At 41.1% G+C, this 20,955-nt stretch overlaps 1 protein-coding gene across 1 annotated transcript; it reads right to left on the bottom strand.

Annotated features, from left to right (window-relative positions):
* Positions 1 to 476: 476 nt before the first annotated feature.
* MINDY4B (MINDY family member 4B) lies at positions 477 to 20,150 on the bottom strand. The gene is made up of 7 exons (XM_025376640.1): positions 20,034 to 20,150; positions 19,413 to 19,478; positions 14,769 to 14,839; positions 13,104 to 13,176; positions 12,298 to 12,459; positions 2,569 to 2,749; positions 477 to 619 (listed from the first exon to the last, which is right to left on the bottom strand). Exons 4-7 carry the CDS (start codon positions 13,167 to 13,169, stop codon positions 477 to 479), a joined length of 552 nt encoding a protein of 183 aa, XP_025232425.1. The 5' UTR covers positions 13,170 to 13,176; positions 14,769 to 14,839; positions 19,413 to 19,478; positions 20,034 to 20,150.
* Positions 20,151 to 20,955: the final 805 nt, after the last annotated feature.

Below are 20,955 nucleotides of genomic sequence, written 5' to 3'. Positions count from 1 at the left end.
ATGAACTGTAGCCTTGGAAAGGAATGCTGTCCATACCAGGAAGTCCTTGAGAAGGCTTGAGTTCTTGCCATAACTAAAAATCCGATGATTCATTACCAATGACTTCATCCCCAAATGAAAGCTAGCAGCCTGCTTCCATAATCCTCATGGAGAATTATACCAAGAAAAGACAACTTTGGAAAAACATTCAAGAGAGAGGCTTCATTTTCTCTTTTGAATGAAAGAAAGGAACCAGTCTCTGTGACTACAGAGGCGCCACCATGTAGGCCCTGGTGTAGGGGCCTGTATTTCTCCTACAACGCTCACAGCTAGGGATTTACCAGATACTTTAAAAATGAAAAAACTGCTAATGGTATTTTTTTTTTGTGGGGCTCATAAATGAGAAATATAGAAATGAATGGTCTCCCCCCACATTAGGCTTTTGCATCCCAGCAGTTCTGACACTTCAGACTTCATTGCATGGCCTAGTTTTCCCTTTAGAAAAAAGGAATGGTCCCATTCCAGTTGATGGTGGCCTCGCTCCACTTGGTTCTGATTACCATCTCCACTGGTGAAAACTGCCGTCTTGGTCCATGTTTCTCTTCCTGTTGGTCTCTTTCCCAATGATGGGAGTGAGTATCTGAAGAAGGAACAGCCAGCATTTAGACCCAAGCCTATGAACACCATTCCAGAGGAAGCCACTAAAGAAGGACAGAAGGGTGGTTGGGCAGGAGTCAGGCTCAGCAAGCTCAGCAAGCTGTGCTCCTACAACTGGTTAAGCAGAGGGGGATTCAAACAGGTGGTGTGTTGAAATGCCCCAGACCGAATGAGTCAGTGGTAACCTGGGTTGTTGTGCAAAACTGTTGATAAGCTGGGTAATATACCTTTTGGAACCATGATGTGACACCTAGAACCAGGTATAGATTACTAAATATTGTCAGAAAAAAGAAAAGAAAAAAGAGGCCAGGCATGGTGGCTCACACCTGTGGTCCCAGCACTTTGGGAGGCCGAGGTGGGTGGATCATCTGAGGTCAGGAGTTCAAGACCAGCCTGGCCAGCATGGTGAAACTCTGTCGCTACTAAAAATACAAAATATTAGCTGGGTGTGGTGGCAGGTGCCTGTAATCCTAGCTACTTGGGAGGCTGAAGCACAAGAATCACTTGAACCCGGGAGGTGGAAGTTGCAGTGAGCCAGATTGCACCACTGCACTCCAGCCTGGGCGACAGAGTGAGACTCCATCTCCAAACAACCAACCGACCCCACTTCTCAATGCTTCTCAGAATACATTTGCATTTTTGGATGGAGGGCAAGGCATTCTAGTGGGGTAGGCAAGAACTGGGTTTGGGGCTTGAGTTTATCTCATATTAGCCAGGTGACATTTAAGAAGGTACTTAGCATCTATTGCTAAACTTCATTTATTCAATTAGTAGTTACTTGTTGGGCACCATAATTTCCACTTCATAAAAATGGAAATCCTAGTACTTACCTCATGTGGCTATGGGAATGTTATGGGTTAATGCCTGTGAGGTTTTCAACACAATGCCCAGGACAGAAAGCAGATGATTCTTGTGAGCTAATGAAAAATGTTGCTTTATGCAAAGAAGGAAGTTGAGGTAGAAACAACAATATATTTTAAGGAACATATTGTCAATGTTATACTAAATTAAATGGGTTAATATGCATTTCTCATAATTAAAGAAAGAGATTTAGGAACTGCACAGATAAAATAGTCACTAGATGCTTTTCCACACGTAATAATGGAAGATTATTCAACACCAGGCTTGTGGTGCAAAGTCAGATACAGTAATGCTTCATAAATGCAGCTAAGGCTATGGATACAAACTCCCAGTTTGTCTAGTGTTAATACCTCGTCCAGAGGTCAATGTTTAAAGACATTTTAAGGTTAGTCTTTTCGCCTCAGGAGTTTGTCACTGAAATGACCTGTTTGGTTGTCTGCTTCTCCGGTTGGATTGGAACCTCTCTAAAGGTTTGTGGAACTTTTTGGAATAAAAGAAACCAGTCTGTGTGACTACAGAGGAGCCACCATGCAGACCTGTGCCATATTCATCATTGTTTTCCCAGTGTCTAGCCCCGTGCCTGGCACACAGTAGGACCTCAAAAATGCCTTTTGCGCTCATTTCAACAGAAATGTACTATCAGTTTGGTTACTTATGTCACTGGATGATTATCTGATGTTTGGTCATGAGAGAGCATCAGCCAATTCTCCCCTGGGTTTTCCCAATTATTTCCTCAGGTATTAAATACCTCATGCTCCAAGGTCAAAGGCCCTGGAGAATGGTTTTTGGAAATTTGGCTCCATACCTTTTGTTTTTCTCTTACCTAAAAGTTGTGGGTTCCTCTGTGCTATTTCTAACCCTCCTTCTCCTAGGTAAAGTAAGTTTAGAATTCCCACATTGCAATGCTTGGGTTTAGGGCCATGGGATTCATGTGTGAGCTTCATTTCAGAACCTGAGCCTAAGCACTTTCCTGCAGAGCTAGCATGAATATCCACACAGTTGTGAAACATTGGCAGCCGCATCTCTTTGAGCACATTAAAGTCCACAACACTTGGAGTCTGAAATGCTCACCTATTGTAAGATGCACAAGCTTTTTCTGTGAGGACCGGCCACTGTAAAAGTACAGATCAAAGAGACGCTCCATTTTCCAGTCTGATAAGAGCTGCCTGTTTGTGCAAAAAAGGATGCTGTAATTTCCATTGATGTTGCACAGCCAAATAGGTAATTTGGGAGTCTTCAGCATGCTGCCCACCTGGAAGGAGGAAGGGGAATGCAGATAAACATATAGATTTTGAAACATTGTGACACATGCCAATACCCGATCGTGACCAAAAAGGAGCTCTGAGGTTTCTTGTTGCACTTGTCGCTGTGCAAGGCACTGTACATAGAGTAAGATTTCAAACGAAGGCTTCGTCATGAATAAATTTGCATTTATGAATGATCTGGTATAGTGATGCTGCCATTTTTATCTTAATGGATTATCTTAAAAATTTTTTTTGGTGACCTCATAGAGGAGGTGAAACAACTTCAGTTTGGTTTTGAGGCGAGGTAAAGAATAAATAGATAAACTAAAATAGGAATGTAGTGGTAGAGTAAGAGAACTCTAATTCTCTTATTCTAGAGACTAGCATGTCTGCTGCCATTCCCAAGATAAGGCAATAATTCATTCAGCAGGTGGTGGTAAGACTTCTGGCAACATCAACTATTTAGAATATAGAAAAAAGGATATTGAAGATATATCAAATAGCTTCTGGAAAATGAGGGAAACACATACACACAACACACATATACACATATATCTACAGGTTAACATGTAGATCAATTGTGAAGATGTTCCTAGACAGCAGCTTGTTATCTGTTTTTTTCTAAGTACCTGTCAATCAATTTAGCCTTGATTTTTTTTTTTTTTTTTTTTTTTTTAAGACAGGGTCTTGCTTTGTCACCCAGGGTATAATGCAGTGATGTGATCTTGGCTTACTGCAGCCTTGACCTCCTGGGCTCAAGTGATCCTCCCACCTCAGCCCCTGGGACTACAGATGGACACCATCATGCCTGACAAATTGTTGTATTTTTTGTAGAGACAGCATCTTGCCATGTTGCCCAGGCTGGTCTCAAACTCCTGGACACAAGCAATCTACCTGCCTTGGCCTCCCAAATATTGGAATTACTGTACCTGGCCTGGCCTTGAATTCTTACAGCTAGTGAATGAGATTTGCAAAAACCAGCCCTGCGGGGTAGGAGCGGGGAAGGGGATGTAGTAAACGGGCAGCGGTCTTGCACACTTCTAGTGCGTTTCTATCAGTGATAACCATCAGTTTGTTTACACAGGCAGGGAAGCACATATTTTTAAAAGCTTTCCATCAAAATTTATTGAAACAATTTTTAAAATTTGTTAAAAGTTATTTCAACCTAAAGAGATAAACATGAGTGACATGGATAAACCCATGATTTCCATGTGACGCCAAGGAGAATTCCTGGGCCCCTTAGCTTGGCCTTTCTTCCTGTAACTGAAGGCACCAGTGTTGCCATTCTATTTCTTTTCTTCTCAGTCCTCAGAGTTGTACTCTTTGTTCAGGAACAAATTCTGTTTTGTGGAAATCCAGCTTTGAAAAATTATCACGTGCTTTATCAACCCAAGTATTAAAGGCTAATAACTTGACATTTTGATTTCTCAATAATTCTATTCAAATGTCTTTGTTTCCTTGAGTTTAAATTCTTCAGCTGTGGGTGAGTGGGTGAATCAGAGATGCTTTTGTTTGTAAGTGTTTCACTTTTAGCTACCACAGAAAATGTACATTGCTGTGCTGAAAAGAAATGACCTCGGCTGGTAGTTTACAAAAGGGTGGAAACCTAGCACCCAGTCAGGACATGTTCATAATGGGTGCAGGATTTACTCATCTGCATAGGGGGTACAGGATTTGCTGGAGTTAGCTCCTCCGGGCTGAATATATTGTGGGCATTTCACATACCAAACACGGGGCGAGTCTGCCCACTGGCTACATCAGAAATAAAACAGTGAAGATGTGCCATTGAAGCAGTAGCATATGTTTTAGTTCCAGATATCCACCACCAATTTCCAAATAACTTTGTAACTATTCATTAGTTATAAAATAAGCACTTTCTTTCTTAGGCCTTCTTGCTATGGGACCCTTCTGTATTAAGCTTATATGTAATCAAAATATGTTATACAGGAAGTTATGGAATTATCAAGGTTGAAAAACTTGAATAAAACTAGGAGATTGAGAGCTGTTTGTAGCAAAAGGTACTTCCAATGGAACTTCAAGTGGACATTCTGGTCAGTTCGAATCTAATGATACTCCCTATAAATTAGTCTGGGTAGGTGTAATAGAATATACACATAAATGATATTGTTTCACAGAATATTTGTAATGTAGATGAAATTCACCTGGCACTCAGATAAACATACTCTGCTGGGTGCTGACTGACACACTACTGTTATTTTATGCAGCAGTACAACAGTTTTCTTTCCTGAGCTCAAAGCTACTCAAGATTTTGTTCTAGTAGGAAGAAAATGAAGTAGTCAAAATGCAACCACCTTCAACCCCACAAAGTGACCTTACAGAGCTCTCACAGTGAGCAAGCAGAACCTCGCTTGCCCTGAGAGATTCTGATGAAACGGGAAATGTCATGCATGACTGTTGCTGCACTTTGAGTATTAAGAGGCAAGCCTTAAGATTACAGTTGAGAACACATCTGGTTTAAAGTGAGTTCTGCAAAAAACAAAACAAAGCACCTTCCAACTGAATCCAGACAGACATTACATCCCCCTTTCTTCTTGGCACACCATATAAGCAGTTTGACTGGCATTTTTCGCTTTAAGCATTTGTATTGCTTTTGGATAAAAACAGTTTACCAGCTACTCCCCAAAAGCAGGATTCTAAATATGTTTTATTGGTGAGATTCCATCAATGCTGAATTTGTGCATGTTGCTTCATGTTGCCATGGTAAAAAGGAAATTAAATTGTGATACAGTGGTGCTATAAATAAAATACCTTTCTCCTTAAGTTCACTCATTGTGTAATAAGCCCAGTATTTTCAGCATTAATGCAGCAATCAAGCTTTTCATAACATATATCATTTAAACCAATGTAAAATTACAAGGACAGCAAGGAGGATGGACAAATTCTACATATCAGAGTGCAAGAATTGAGTCCATGTAATTCTTTTTTTGAATGCCGTCTAGAACAATGGGGTTTAGAACATGCCTTTGCATAATGAGCATGATATTGCAAGTCCCAAGGCCCCAGGCTGGTAATCTGAACAGGAGAAAGGTGTTTGAAACGTTGTGCTTTCTTCGCTGATTCCTGGTGACAATTCCTGTGCATAACTGTTAATGGTCTGGCTCTCATCTCTGCCACCTGGAATACAGACTTGATGTAACTTCTCTCACTGAGTTTGCAGGTATGTTGTAAAGACAAATTAGTTCATGTTTGCAGGGCGCTATCTCAGTGACTTAGTGGCAGAGTGCAGTGCGTACCGCTTCACTGGGTACTTCTATGGTTGGATTTCTTCCTATCAGACTCTCTAAAGGGAAAAAGTAAAGGGGGAAGAAGGTATGACTGGGATAGTGGTGCGTGCTGCCAGGGCTGCCGTAGGAGTAATTCTGGCAAGACCTAAATGGCTTCAGTCCCTGAAAAATCAGAGTGGATTTTTCTTCTCAGTGGCAGGTGTGAAGATAATGTGAACCTCCCAAGGCTTTCCAGATGGTGTTAGACTCAAACTGCTTTATGTTCTCACTTAGGTATTGGAACCTCACACTCAAATCTGTACCTTCAAATAGAAAAGTGACAGGGAGGCTTCAAAATAGTGCCTCATCTTATGGTAGCTGGCTGTGTTCTGCAGGAACCATCAGTCTGGTGGGCTCTGGGGGGCTTGTCATGTCATCTAATGAGAATACCATCTTTTTTTTAAATGTCTCACCCACTGGGCTGTGACATTGGGACTGAAAGACACATGTTTTTGCAATCTCTGCAATTTTATCATAGAGTAATAAGAGATTGACTTAGGGAAGACGGAGGCAGCATTACAGGATGGGTTTCACCTTGACAGCAGAATCTACCTGTCAGGTAGCACGTTGGTTTTCTTCTGAACTAAGAAATCTTTCTGATATTAGGTTTTTATTATCAGTACATAAAAATAACCTTCAGATTTGTTGCACCTACCATAGGCAGGAGCTACTAAATATCCACAAAGCACTTATATACCTAGTTGGCATTTTCACGGGTCTCCTACAGAATCAGAAGGGAAAGGTAGTGGCTGCAGGGGTCTTCAGTCCAGTCATACTTAGAGCACTGTCCCAGAAGCACATCATGTTCTTTCTTGAATAAACTTCTGTTCTGCTCTGTGTTTCAGTTCTATGCTAGGATGTTGTGAAATATTAGACTTCTGGGGATAATGCAGTCAAATGGTCTTCTGGTTAGTATGTCTCTGAGCACCCACTGGGCTTGCTCTCCTAGGGTTGAGGATTTCCATACACCTGACGAGTGAGATGTGCCAAACCAGGAGGTAAAGTGGGGGCAGTTCACCATCAACACAAACTCACAACCACTCTAACCTAGAAGTCAGTGGATTGAGTTCCAGCTTGTTGAGCGCAACTGTCATGCTGTGATTTGCTACCATTTAAATGTTACCAACATGAGTATACCTATAACAGATATTATAAACCATATAATATATCTATATATAAATATAATAGATGATAAAAGTACTGATGATAGAGTATAATTCCAAGATCTGGCATTTCTATATTTACCTTTTTAACAGAAAATAAGCAAAGATGATAATGGCAGGCAGCATGGTCCAGTGGACAGAATGTGATCATTGAATGTAGATAGAACTCGGTTCATATCCCTGGCTCTGACACTTGCCTAGCTGCTAGCTTTGGGTAAGTCCCCATTCCTCATCCTGGCCTTTCTTATCTCTAAAATGAATGACCAAGCAATAGACCTTCAGCTTAAAGTAATACTGATCACAACTTGGAGTGGAAGTGGGGATTCAATAAATAAATGAAATGACCCCTAAAGGGCCAGGCACACAATAGGTGCTATATGCACAAGGTTATAAACAAGCTATTAGCACAATGAATAAATAAGCTTCATATCTACTTGAATATAAATATACTTAAGTATATAAGTATAAATAAACTTGACTATAAATATACTTCATACATATTTCCTGTATAATGAGCTGATATAAAAAGCATCTGCAGGTAAAATCATCTTGATATGCATGTTTCTAACATATTCATACATGCCAGGAGTTCAAGTAAGAAAACTAACTGCCAGCCTGTATTCGCTCTTTAATACCTTTTTTTTTTCAAACCAAACTTCAAGCGCATGACAGAGACAACATAATAAACATCCTCAGGGTTTCAAACCATTAGTGTACAATTTCAGGCAATTTTCACTGAGGGCAGGATTCACAGGTATCTCTCTGGGGAGAGAACACCGAGTCCAAGAAAGAAGGATGAAAAGCCACATTAGTCACTTTTCAAAAAGATGGAAGCATTACAGATCTAATTTCTATATAGATTTTAAAGCTAGCCTGGGCAGTTTCCATCCTTTGCCCTACTTCCAATGTGTGAGCAGGCATTTGGGTGGCGGTCCTGTGGTCTGGTAGGTTTTGCCCTCTTCCCAGCAGGAAAGCCTTTCTTTTTTTACCTTACGCTGTGGCCTCTTGACTGACTGTAAGTTCCCGGCAAAAATCCACTTTATCATTGGTGGATATTTTAGGCTTTGCAGGTAATTTTCTTTAGAGCATGATTTAGCAGTTCTATTGGTCTGAGCAGACTTGTGTAGAAAGAAATGTGATCCAGAAAAAACAGCAGTGCTGGATCCCTGTGAATTCTTGACTCTCTGTGATGGCATATTCTCTGATATAGTCCCTTTTCTCACAACAACTTAGTAGCTATTTCACAAACACCTGTTTAATTTTAATTTAAGATAAAGCCTGCAACTTGTTTCCAAAGCCTTGCAAATGTTAAAAAGGAACCGAAAGCTGTCGACCTTTCTAATACTGATTGAAAGAAGATATACTCTTTCTTGTAAGTTCAGTTGAAATAGCTAGTTGGCCAATTCTGCACACCATGGATTTAATCAGCTAAGCCTAAAGAGATTTTTTTCTCCTTCCTCTAAAGCAGAGGTTCTCAACTAGGGTCAATTTTGCTCCCCGGGGGGGCATTTTGAAATGTCTGGAGACATTTTTATTGCCACACTGGGGCCAGTGCTGCTGGTATCTAGTGGGCAGAGGCCAGGAATGCTGCTCAATAGCCTGCAGTGGACAGGACAGCCCTCCACAACAAACAATTAACCACGTCAAAATTTCAGTACTGCAGAGGTTGAGAAGCCCTGCTTTGCAACAGAGGTTTCTAATCCTGGTTGCGCCTTAGAATCATCTATGGGCTTTCAAAACTCCAGTTGCCCAGATGCTTCCTAGACCAAATGAAGCAGTCTTTGGGTAGTGTTGGCTATGTAATTTGTGGGGCCCAGTGCAAAATGAGAATGTGGGGGCCCTCGTTCAAACATTGACAATTTCAAGACAGTGACACCAGACACTAGAGCATTAAACAAAGTGTGGGGCCTTCCAAGTGTGGGGCCCTGTTTGACTACACATGCTTATAAAGCTGATAATATTCTGGGGGATGACCTGGGCATTGATAGTTGTAAAAGATCTCCAGGTGACTTCAATGTGCAATCAGGGTTGACATCACTGCTCTCTAGCATTTATTGCCTGTATCCTTCCTGTAGCCATCAGTGTATGTATGGTCAAGTATGGCTCATCTTTGTATCTGGACACAGAGCCTCACAATTAGTATTCAATTAGCATTTAGCTGTGCTGAACGAACATAGCTGAATAAAACACTATAACATTATGCCTTGTTATCTTCTATTATAAAGTCTTATATGTCTATAGAATATTCTGGCCTTCCAGTGAGCTTCAACATCCATGACTTCCTCTGCTCTTCACATCAGTCCTTGATCTGATCAGGTTGCAGGGCAGGTGCTTGTGGAGTGAATGCACCTGTGTTGTAGGTGAGGAAAGAGGCTCAGAGAGGGTAAAACTGGTGCAAGTCACACACCTGTGAATGGCATGGCAAGGCCTCCAGCCAAGCCTGCTGATTTCCAGGCCAGGGTTATTTTACACATGCTACAGGAACTTCCTCACTTTTATGCCAGGTTCCCGTGTGTGTGTGTGTGTGTGTGTATGTGTGCGCGTATGCTCATTGGTGGCATGTGGCATGTGGCATGAAAGTGAATGGCACAAGGATACTTCTACACAAGCAGACTTGTGTAGGAGAAGAAGTGGATGGCACAAAAACCAAATGTTTAATTAAATATGGTTTAATTAATCAGCACATTTTTTTTTTAAATCAGCACATCAAGCCCATGGCTTCTATTACTGCTGCAGAAAAGGTTAGAACCACATTTTAAACGAGTTGATTGAAAGAAAAACATTAAGCAAATAATAGCAGGGGTAGCACAGAGACATGAAAAACCTTCTGAATTACCTACTCAAATGACTGAAATATGAGAAATGCTATTTTAAATCTTTCTAGTTTATAGTGAGGATCTAGTGAAATAATCTTATGAAAGAGCTTTTGTAATAATAGACAAAACACTAAAATCATTATTGCATTTTTGTGTCACCACCACTTGGACTTGTTTCCAGCATATCACCCCATTTTCAAACCAAGTCTTGGCATATTACTGGGTCCTTATAGTTACAGAATGTTAGACTATGGACACCAAGTGACCACACGTGGTTGAAAGAAAAGAAAAATATGTAAAATGAAATCTATAAATCCTCTATTTCTGGCTTAGTTTTACTCTTCGTTATATGAGTCAGATTTTAAGATGAAGTCCCAAATTATCTGAAAAAAGTGATTAGGAGCTTTACAGCAATAATCAATTCTCTGTCCAGGGTGTATTCAAAGCATAGTCTTTCGCATCCACACAATAGAACTCTTTGCAGCCTCTAAATATAATGAGAGGTCAGGTAGTGGCTCATGCCTGTAATCCCAGCACTTTGGGAGGCCAAGGTGGGTGGATAACTTGAGGTCAGGAGTTTGAGACCAGCCTAGCCAAAATGGCGAAAATCCTGTCTCTACTAAAAATACAAAACTTAGCTGGCTATGGTTGTGTGCATCTGTAATCCCAGCTCCTTGTGAGGCTGAGGCAGGAGAATCGCTTGAACCCGGGAGGTGGAGGTTGCAGTGAGCTGAAATGGCACCACTGCTCTCCAGCCTGGGTGACAGAGCAACCTCTGTCTCAAAAATAGAGGGTCATATACTCATATTTGTTATTAAATGAGATATTTGTGTTAAATGAGAAAAGCAGGTTTCAGAAGAGTAGAATAAGACACATTGATGTGGCCGGGCACAGTGCCTCACACCTGTAATCCCACCAATTTGGGAGGCTGAGGCAGGAGAATCGCTTAAACGCAGGAGTTCAAGACCAGCCTGGGCAACACAGTGAGACCCCTGTCTCTATTTAAAAAAAAAAAAGACACATTGATATGAAAAAGAAAAAAAAGTATTTCTGAAAAACGTTCCTGAAAAGATTGATCCCTGGGTAACAAAATTTGTTTTACTTCTTTTACTTTTACCTTGTCTATCACTTCACATTTTTCTATGATGAACAAAGAATACAAACTCAAGGAATAATACACAGATTTTTAAAGCACACTTGTACACAAAATATGCCAATTCTGCTATAGTCAGACACTATTTTTTTGATGGCATCAGACATATGATATGTATGTGTTGCAAGATGCTGATTTCATGAATAACATAGTAGCTGGAGACAATAGTAGAAAGAGGGACAGATGAAGCCTTATATACATGAAAGGTATTTTGAGCGGGAACCAGGAGAGCTGGAGGACAGGACAGATGCTGAGCAGCGAGGCCTTGTTTGCTGCTGGCATTTGGGAGAGGTGGTTGGGAGGCTTGTGGGGGTTTACATCCTCCATCAAATTGAATGACATCCGAACTGGTTTCAAGGTCATTCCAGACAAGTGTTGTTACAGAATCTGCCTCATCTTCCCTGGGTTTTAGGATGAAATTTTTGTGAAATATCACAGAAGCAGCTTTGATTTGTGGTTTTGGGTGGGTATATTTGCTTTGTCACTCTTCTGTTTGTTTTCGCAGAATCACATCTTACTTAATTCCCTGGTTGTGCTTTTCAACAGGACATTTTACTTTCTGGTTGTCAGAAGTTATAAATCCCCTGAGCTGGAAAGCTTTTTGACAGGAGCTTCAAATGTGGGGGCCCCCTTTTTTTTCCAGTGGTTTTTTTTTTAAGCTTTGAGCAATATGTAGGCTGTGTGCATTCATTTGCATAAATGAAGGATTGGGAGGACACCCATCAACTGCTAACAGTATTTATTTCTGCGAAGGGAGTGTGTAGCTGCATGGGGATGACAGAGGACTTTTCCTTTATCTATGTGTGTATATAAACATATATATATACACACACACATATATATATGTTAACCTCATTAAATGGGGTATCTGTATATTTCAAATATTGTTTTAAAATGTATGTATTTTATTACCTTTTTTATATACATAAAAATATGTAAAATAAAATATGAAGCAAGTAGACTGGGATATTTCCATCTGTGGAAATTTCCCTGAATGTCTGTATGTGGTGGGAGGGAGGTACACAGGCAGACAGTCAGGGAGAAAGTAGGCTCAGGTTTGAATTGCCTGAATAGACAGACTTCTAAACTGTTAAAATATTGACGTTCTGGTTGTGTGGTTGAGGCCTGGAACACACTTGCCTGTGAGAGTCTGTCATCTTCCAAGGCGTCCTTACCCCACCGCAAATAGCCGACGTCACTGCGGGTCAAGACTCCATGTAGTGTTTCCTGAGACCTTCCTTTCTCACAGCCATTGAAGACATTGGGACTTGCTCTTCCAGTTAAGATCATGTTCAGAACTGCCTAGAGAGCATATTTTACAGATATTTACGTTTTAGGTAGCAATGAAACAATGACTTAATATTTTCTCTTAAAAATCATTAAAAATTACTATTTTAGTGAAAAGAATGAAATTACATGATACATGTTTCAGGAAAAATATGTCCTAAATATTTGGTAGAGTTAAAACAATCATTTATTAGCTTTTTTTCTTAAACCTTACCCCATGACTCCCTCTGTACCCCACTCTCATCTTAATACCCTTCCTCCCTTCATAGATCTTTTAAATGTTGTTTTCCATGGTTGTGATTTAAGAAGCATGAAGCTAAGATGTTTTTATAGCACTTTTTTTTCAGTTATTAGGGATTCCTGGTGGGTCTTGTCAAGATATTTTCTGCTGTTGCTAGGATCTCAGAGATGAAGGACTCTCGGAGGTAAACTAGGGAGGACTGTTACGAAAATTGGATGGTAGATTTTGACGCAACCCAGGGTAGTGTCTTCATACTCTTTCAAAGATAACTGGATTGCTCTTTACTTAAGGAGAGAATATATTTAATTAGAAAACAAGACTAATTCAGATTGTTTTTCTTTTTTTCTTTTTCAAACTCTGCATGTGGCATTCAACTAATTCAGATTCTACAATAGAAAGGCAGAGTCTTCCAGCTCACCTGCCTGCACAGGAAGCCTCCAGCATTTGGTTGTAGCAGCTGAGTAGTGGTGACATCTAGGTCCATTTGAAGCCTGAAGAATGGGAGAAGCCATTGGCATCCAGTCAGAGACAATGATTGCACCGGGAGCCTGTAGCTTCTTTTCCCCCAAAACACAAAGCAGCAGTAACACGGGCTCTCCTAGTCACTGTTTCTCACTTGCACTTTTCCATCTCTCACAGGGAAAGCCTCTAGGACTGGGGTTGCAGAGGTGGATGCAGTTGGGGGAAGTGAGTAATAAGTGGTAAGAGAGAAGGTGCAGATATCTCAAATGTTAGAATCCCTGTGTGTGTGCTCTGGGTGGATGCTGGGCTCAGTAGAGAAGCTCTTTGTTCTATGTGACAAGGAATGCACTTGGCTCAGGGTGGTGACACATGACCACACCAGAGGGTGCTGGTTCAAGGCAGATATCAACAGATTGTCCAAATGGAAAACACCACTGTGGCCATTTCTTGGCTGCAGAAGGGCAGCTTCCACTGTTATGTCAGGGGCCATGGTCTCACTCTTGACAATATAAGGTCACGGTGGAATGTGGCTCCTGCTGTCACTTAGTGGAGAGTTGCTGCGTACTAGTATGTGAACTGTATGTGTTCTTGAACAAATCTATTCATGGAACTGGAGATTATGTCCTTCTGTGAATGAGACTTAAAGACTTGGGTCAAGCATGGTGAGTACCATCGTGGCATGAGATACAACTCAAGATAATGCTTCTCAAAGGGTGGTATGATTTTAGGTGGTATAGACTTGAACATTTTAGAATTTTAATAATGATGTATTTATTTTAATACATTTACCTTTAGCCTGGTACATGATTTAAAGGACATTAACATTTAGGAAGAGGTTGATATTTAAATGTGTATTTTTTTTTTAATATTAAGCGAATGATAACATACACCATAAACATGTGATGGTGGTATATAAAAGACAAGCTTCAGGACCACTGCTGCAGGACTTGTAATTCTTCCCTCCTGAGAGTCCTCTATTTCTGACTCTCCAGAAGTTACCTTTCTTTCAAGGTTCAGAAGAAAGTCCATTTCTTTCCTGAAGCCTTCCCTGACCACCCTGTCAGCAGAGGGCCCTTTCTCCTCTGGAGCCCACAGAGACTCATTCTTTTTACATCTCATTTGGCACATCAGGTACCTCCTGGGACTTGCCCAGCATCTCTGTGTACACCCCAGTCTTTCCCAGCCTGGACTCTGCAGGAGGGCAGTGATATATCTTCTCTTCTTTGTGCCTTCCACGGCGCCAAGAACAGAACTTTGCAGATCATAGAGACAAAATACATATTTGAGGATATACCTTACTGTGGATCTAAATAATAAAATATATTTATTTATGAAACTTGTACAAACAAGCTTTGGTGTTGTCCACCAATATTTACAGCCACAAGAAGGAGGAACCTACTAGGGTACTATAAGAACAGATTCAAACTTGACTGATGACATCCACTTGCCCAATAAGATGGCCAAACCAACTATAGGAAAGGACATGTCAACAAAAGCGAATCTACTAGAAAAAAACATTGCATTCATGTTTCCAATATGGAGATTTTTCAACCCAAGATTACATTGTTTATGTGATCCCAATCCTATAGAAAATACCTGTGCAAACATCTGTAGAATTTACCTTTCAAATGTTCTGGAGAAGATCAGGCTGTACAGAAACAGGATGACACCATGGCTTCCTTCCCCTCTGAACTGTTTGGAAAACAAAAGAAAAGTATGTTGGTCTAAAAGCAACACAGACACGTATATTTGTGGGTATGACTTCAAGGATTTACAGGCTGACAGAATTTCCTTCCCCCTGGCTGCCGAAAGGATTGAGCGCCTCTGCCTCCCTAAGTCTTCCTCCTCTCAAATTTATTCTCTTTCCCTGCTTCATGCCTGTCAATGGCACTGTCATTCTCTTGGCCCTCACCTTATCTTTTTGTCCTGCACTTCTACTATGTGATTCTCTTCAAACCTTGGCCAAGGTGTAGTATATCCTTTCTAGCCCACTTCACTGCTGCTCTTTGCTGCCCTTGGCTGCTGTCTCCTTATCCAGCCTCTTCTCTCCTCATGTCCTTCTCATTGCACCATTAAACTGAGGGGGAACAGAGAGGCTTTGTAGAACTTGCTTTGGAGTTACACACCTTGGTTCTACTGCTTTCTAACTCCTACTTACTAACTTCTTTGAGTTTCAATCTAATCCACAATCACAGATAAAAAGAACCTTTCTCCAGGTTTATTGCAAAAGTTAAATGAAGTAATTAATTATTTGAACCTTCCTTGGTTCTTGGAATATGCTAGATCCACAGCAAAATTAATATATGTCCCTCTCTAATGCACTTCTCCCCTGTCTTTTCTTGGACAGGTTTCTTTTCTGCTTAGAATTTTCTGAAGGTGCCTTGCAATCTCTAGGATCGAATCTAAACTATTTAATAAACATTCAGGGCCTCTCATCAGTTGGCTTTATTTAGCTCGACATCAACACTCTACTTGCTGACAAGTAGAGTAGCTTCCCTGGCTGGATTTCTAGGTGCAGAGTTAAAACATCTTTAAAGTCTTCTTTAGGAAGACTTTGCTAAAATGCATATGCTTTTCCCTTTATGGATTAATTTATCCATTTTGCTATGTGTGACCTGACAGGGGCCAGGGCCCTCAGGTAGCAGAATAAATTCCAGTGCCATAGGAGCCAGATAGGTACTGAAATGAGTGAGAGAAATGGGGCGGGGTGGGGCCTGATGCAAATGGATGCTTTTATGTATAGATTTCCTATTGCTGCTGTAACAAAGTGTCACAGGCTTAAAACAACACAAATTTATTATCTCACAGTTCTGGAGGTTAAAAGTCCAACATGAGTCTCACTGTGCTAAAATCAAAGTGCTCACAAACCTGTGTTCCTTCTGGAAGTTTTTGGGGTGATTCTGTTTCCTTTCCTTTTCCAGCTTCTAGAAGCCATCCTCATTCCTTGGCTAGTGGCCCCACATCACATAACCCTCCTCCCTCTGCTTCCCTGGTCACATCTCTCTGACTCTCTTGCCTCCCCCTTTCCCTTAAAAAGACCCTTTTGATTAATTGGGCCCATCGGGATAATCCAGGATAATGTCCCCCTCCCCGCCCCCCGCCCCAAGGTCTTTAACTTGATCATCTGCAAATCCCTTCAGTCAGTTAGGTAACATACAGTAGTCTCCCTTATCCATGGGGGATAAGTTCCATTATCCAGTAGATGCCTGAAACTATGCATAGTACTAAATCCTGTATATATGATGTTTTTTCCTATATATACATACCTATGAAAAAGTTTTACATTAGGCACAGTAATAGATTGACAACAATAATAATAGTGTAGAACATTTATAGCAATGTACTGGGAGCACTATTCTTGTGTTTGGGTGCCACTGTTAAGTAAAATAAGGGTTACTTGAACACAGGCATTACAATACCACAAAATGACTGTCTGATAACAGGGAAGGCCACTGAGTGACTAACGGGTATGGAGCGTCTACAATGTGGGTCCACTGGACAAAGGGATTATTCATGTCCTGGGTGGGATGGAGTGAGATGGTGAGATATTCCATCACACTGCTCAGAATAGCATGTAATTTAAAATGTATGAATTACTTATTTCTGGAATATTCTATTTAATATTTTTGGACCCTGGGTGACCAGGGTAATGGAACCAGCAGAAAGCAAAACCAAGAATAAAGACGGACTACTGTATTAATATGTTTCTGGGATTAGGATGTGGACATTATTCAGTCTATCAAACCTTGTCTAATGAGGGTAGCTGCCTCTTATGTCAGCTAATTGAAGACATGCAAGAATATAGACCCTGTGTTGCCAGATTTTCTGATTTTTTGATAAAAGTCAAAAATCTAGGTTTTCATATGGAATTTCCTGAATATTTCTGACATTCACTGATTCAAATTTGTAAAAAGCAACACTGTGGGCTAATGCTGCAGATCTCATATGACAGGTGTATTTGTTTCCTGGGGTTGCTATAAAAGGTTACAGAAAATCGGATGGTTTAAAACAATAGGAATGTATTCTCTCACAGTTTGGGAAGCTAGAAGTCTGAAACCTAGGTGTAAGAGTAGGGCCATGCTCTCTCTGAAGGCCCTCGGGGAGAATCCTTCCTTGCATCTTCCTGGTTTCTGGTGGTTGCCGGCGTTCCTTGGCTTGGAGAAGCATCACTCTGGTCTCAGCTTCCATTATCACATGGTGTTCTTCCTGTGTGTCTGTGTTCAAATTTTTCCTTTTCTTTTAAAGATACCAGTCACTGGATTAGGGCCCAACCTAATTGAGTATGGCCTCATCTCAACTTGATTACATCTAAAAGACCTTATTTTCATAAGATCCATATTCACAAGTTCCAGGGGAGGGGGTTAGAACGTCAATATACCATTTTGGGGGGACACAATTCAACCCATAACAAAAGATTGCTGCTCATCGGTAGCCCTCAGACCTCTAGCTTGAGATCTCTGCCAAATGGAGCGAGACACAAGATTGATGCATTTTGATAGTGAGGTGGGTTTGGTAAAGTTCTGGATGGGGTGCTGATCACAATGTGCGACCCCGTCTAGGGATGCTCCTTGAGAGGAATATATATATACCATCAAGTTCCCCTCACTCAGGAAATGGCATCAGCCCTTCCCCAGTGTGGCTAAGGTAATGTTTAGCCCTCATGCCAAGCCCACCTGTGTTGCAGAGTCCACTTCTGTGTAGGGCCTTGATTATTCCAGCTCAGCCCTTAGTCTTTGACTGGGAAAGCCTGTGTATAGCTTCAGCTCTGATCCTCTGATCTCAACCATGGCTACGTTTAAGAATTTCTTCCAGATGTGGGTTGGGAGGGGGTTCTTCCTATGGAGTCGGACTCTCCCAGATTTGGGTTGAGATGGAAGACAGGGAGGGAGGGGTTTGCCTCTTTTTGCTGAAAGGGTCATTTCTTAAATGGATCCTCTATATCTGTGTAATCCCATTCAGTGTCTCCTGCCCACAACAAAGAATCCCTAAGCAGGCTTCTAGCTCAACATTTCATGTCAGGTACTTAAAATCTATCATACAGGTTTTACTAGATTCATATTGCTGCTGTAACAAATTACCATAAATTTAATAGCTTAAACACTACAGATTTATGATCTTACAGTTCTAGAAGTCAGAAGTTTGAAATGGGTTTTAATGAGCTAAAATCAAGATGTCAGCAGGACAGCTTTCCTTCTAGCAACACTAGAGAAGAATCTGTTTCCTAGTCCTTACCAGTTTCTAAAGGCCCTGCCCACATTCCTTGGTTCATGGCTCTCCTCTTCCATCATCAAAGCGGATTCAAGCCAGCAATGGCAGGGGGCACTCTTCTCCTAATACTTCTCTCTGACTTCCTCTTTTGCTTCCTCTTCTATATTAATGACCTTTGTGATTCCACCGGGCCCACCTGGGTCATCCAGGATCCTTCCCCTATTTTAAAGTCAGCTGACTGACAACCTTAATTCCGCTTTGCCATGTAATGTAACATATTCACAAGTTCTGGGTATAGAGTCTGGACGTCTTTAGGGAGACTAGTCCTCTGCCTATCACACAAGTTAACAACAGACCTACGAGATCACATTTCCCTGCTCCGTGCAATGAACAGTTGTATCACTTCATGGTTATCCTGCTAATTGCCCTCTGCTTTCACATTGTAGGTTTCTGATTTTTCAGAAAATCAGCTCTTATTTCTTTCTCCACAGAGGATTCTTAAAAATGTCTTCCATTTTCTACCATCACTGCACCCTTCTTTGTCCCCTTTCCACCCTGGGGGTAGGGAAGAATCATTGCAGTGGAGGACACTGTATGGAAGGTGTTGATAGACAGGTGAAACAGGACCACCTTTTCAAGAAACCACTTACTTGGAGTCCATGTGAATGGTCATTTTGGCAGCTTAAACAAGAACCTTATTTTATTTTATTTGCTCACCATTTTTGTTTTCTATTCATTAGATGAGACAGGCCTGCTTTAACATTCTGTCTTGCTGCAAAAGAAATACTGGTATATACTCTCTGAAGTATTATTCTCTGGTCTTGATAAACCAAAGAAAAGATGCATTTGTGAGTGGGTCTGTGTGTGATCTGGCCTCTTTTTAGGTTGTGAGGAGGAAGAGGCAGATCTTTTTTGTTCTCTAATTCTGCCCTTTCTTGGCCCTCAAAATGACCTGGTTTTCTTAACAGACATCATTAGAAACAGACTTTATAAAAGGAAGAAGATCCCTGTAAGATCAGGTAATGTAAAGGAATTATCTCAACACTTAAACACTTACACATTGTAAGTGATCATAGATGAATTTCTCAGCGGCTTCTTTCTCTAAAAATTCAAACAGCTGGAGCTATAAATCAGGAACAGAAGATAAAAATGAAAAGGAAGATGAAAGTTACATCTAAGAGATGTCAACTCACTGTTATTACTGCAAGTAGGTTTTTTGTTTCATTGCATAATCACATTACTAAAAACTGACATACTATCTTACACAAGGCCATGCAAAACATACACAGTGAAACTGGGTAGCTACCAGCATCACTTTTACATTCCTCAGTTTAAAATCATGTAATATCTTGAGCAGTAAAACTAGAAAGAGGTTTTCTCCTAATAGGTGAAATTTAGCTGTCTTTCAGGCAGTGGATATGGAAATACCATTTATGATTATTTCAGATGGGAGAGATATTCTTGATCCTGGTGAATTCCAGAAGGAGGAATTTACAATAGGACTCTCTGTTTTGACTGCTTGGATCACTTATAGCCCTTGGTACCTGCCTCTTTGAAAGGCACCTCCAGTCACATCAGGAACATGGATGGGGCCCCACATGCATATCCATGGTAAGTCTATTACATGTTCGGGCTTCATTGGCCTTTTATCTGCCAGGACAGGGAGGACTGCACTTACTCGCTCAGTGAAATTGTCCACAGAGTAGTCCGGAGTCGACGCGATGTAAGTGTCCTCAGAGACAAGACAGATGGTGGCCTTCTGAGCTGCTCCTGCAGCCCACAGGATGCCAGCAAGCGCCGCAGCCAGGGCTTGCTCCTGCTCCTTCTTGCTTATTTCACATAAGCTATAATGCAGAAGGCAGGAGTAGGAAACCATTGGAATGAACATCACCTAGCTACAGAGAAGTGAAGTAATTTGCTCCTGGTCATTCATCTTCAAAGTCAGAGAGCAGTGACTTACACCCAGCTCACCTGGTTCCCAAGTTCCTCCCCTTGACTTTTATACTGCATTGAATACACTCAGGGTCTGTGTAGCCTTCCCAAGAAGTGGGAGCCAGTCTTTACACAGTGGGAGACCTTTACTCTGCTTATTTTTTAAATACTTAACATTGAGAACTGTAGTCTTTATAAAGAAACACGTAATAAAGATTGATTTATTAACTCAGCAATGATTTATACAATCCATCTAGCTCTGTGGTGATATAGAAATGAGTAACAAAAGGTCGGGAGCCGTGGCTTATGCCTGTAATCCCAGTACTCTGGGAGGCTGAGGCAGGTGGATTACTTGAGGTCAGGAGTTCAAGACCAGCCTGGCCAACATGGCGAAACCCCATCTCTACTAAAAATACAAAAATTAGCCGGGCATAGTGGCAGCCACCTGTAGTCCCAGCTTCTCGGGAGGCTGAGGCAGGAGAATGGTTTGAACCCGGCAGTCAGAGGTTGCAGTGAGCTGAGATCATGCCATGGCACTCCAGCCTGGGTGACAGAGTGAGACTCCATCTCAGGGAAAAAAAAAAAAAAAAAAAAAGAGTCAAGGAGCCTAATACTCCAAAACCATATTGCAAGATAGAATGAGAATAACAGAGTGCTATGAGAAAACA

The sequence above is a fragment of the Theropithecus gelada genome, chromosome 2 (assembly GCF_003255815.1).
Source record: "Theropithecus gelada isolate Dixy chromosome 2, Tgel_1.0, whole genome shotgun sequence".
NCBI lineage: Eukaryota > Metazoa > Chordata > Mammalia > Primates > Cercopithecidae > Theropithecus > Theropithecus gelada.
This window is presented reverse-complemented; position numbering and strand designations above follow the sequence as displayed.

What these genes read in the sequence shown, in the direction of transcription:
- MINDY4B (XM_025376640.1), bottom strand. Translation starts at nt 13,169, where the DNA reads ATGGACCTAGATGTCACCACTACTCAGCTGCTACAACCAAATGCTGGA. An exon ending in GAGGCTTCCTGTGCAGGCAG is followed by an intron (nt 12,460 to 13,103) that starts GTGAGCTGGAAG and finishes TATGCTCTCTAG; the next exon opens with GCAGTTCTGAACATGATCTT. An exon ending in AAGATGACAGACTCTCACAG is followed by an intron (nt 2,750 to 12,297) that starts GCAAGTGTGTTC and finishes TCCTCCTTCCAG; the next exon opens with GTGGGCAGCATGCTGAAGAC.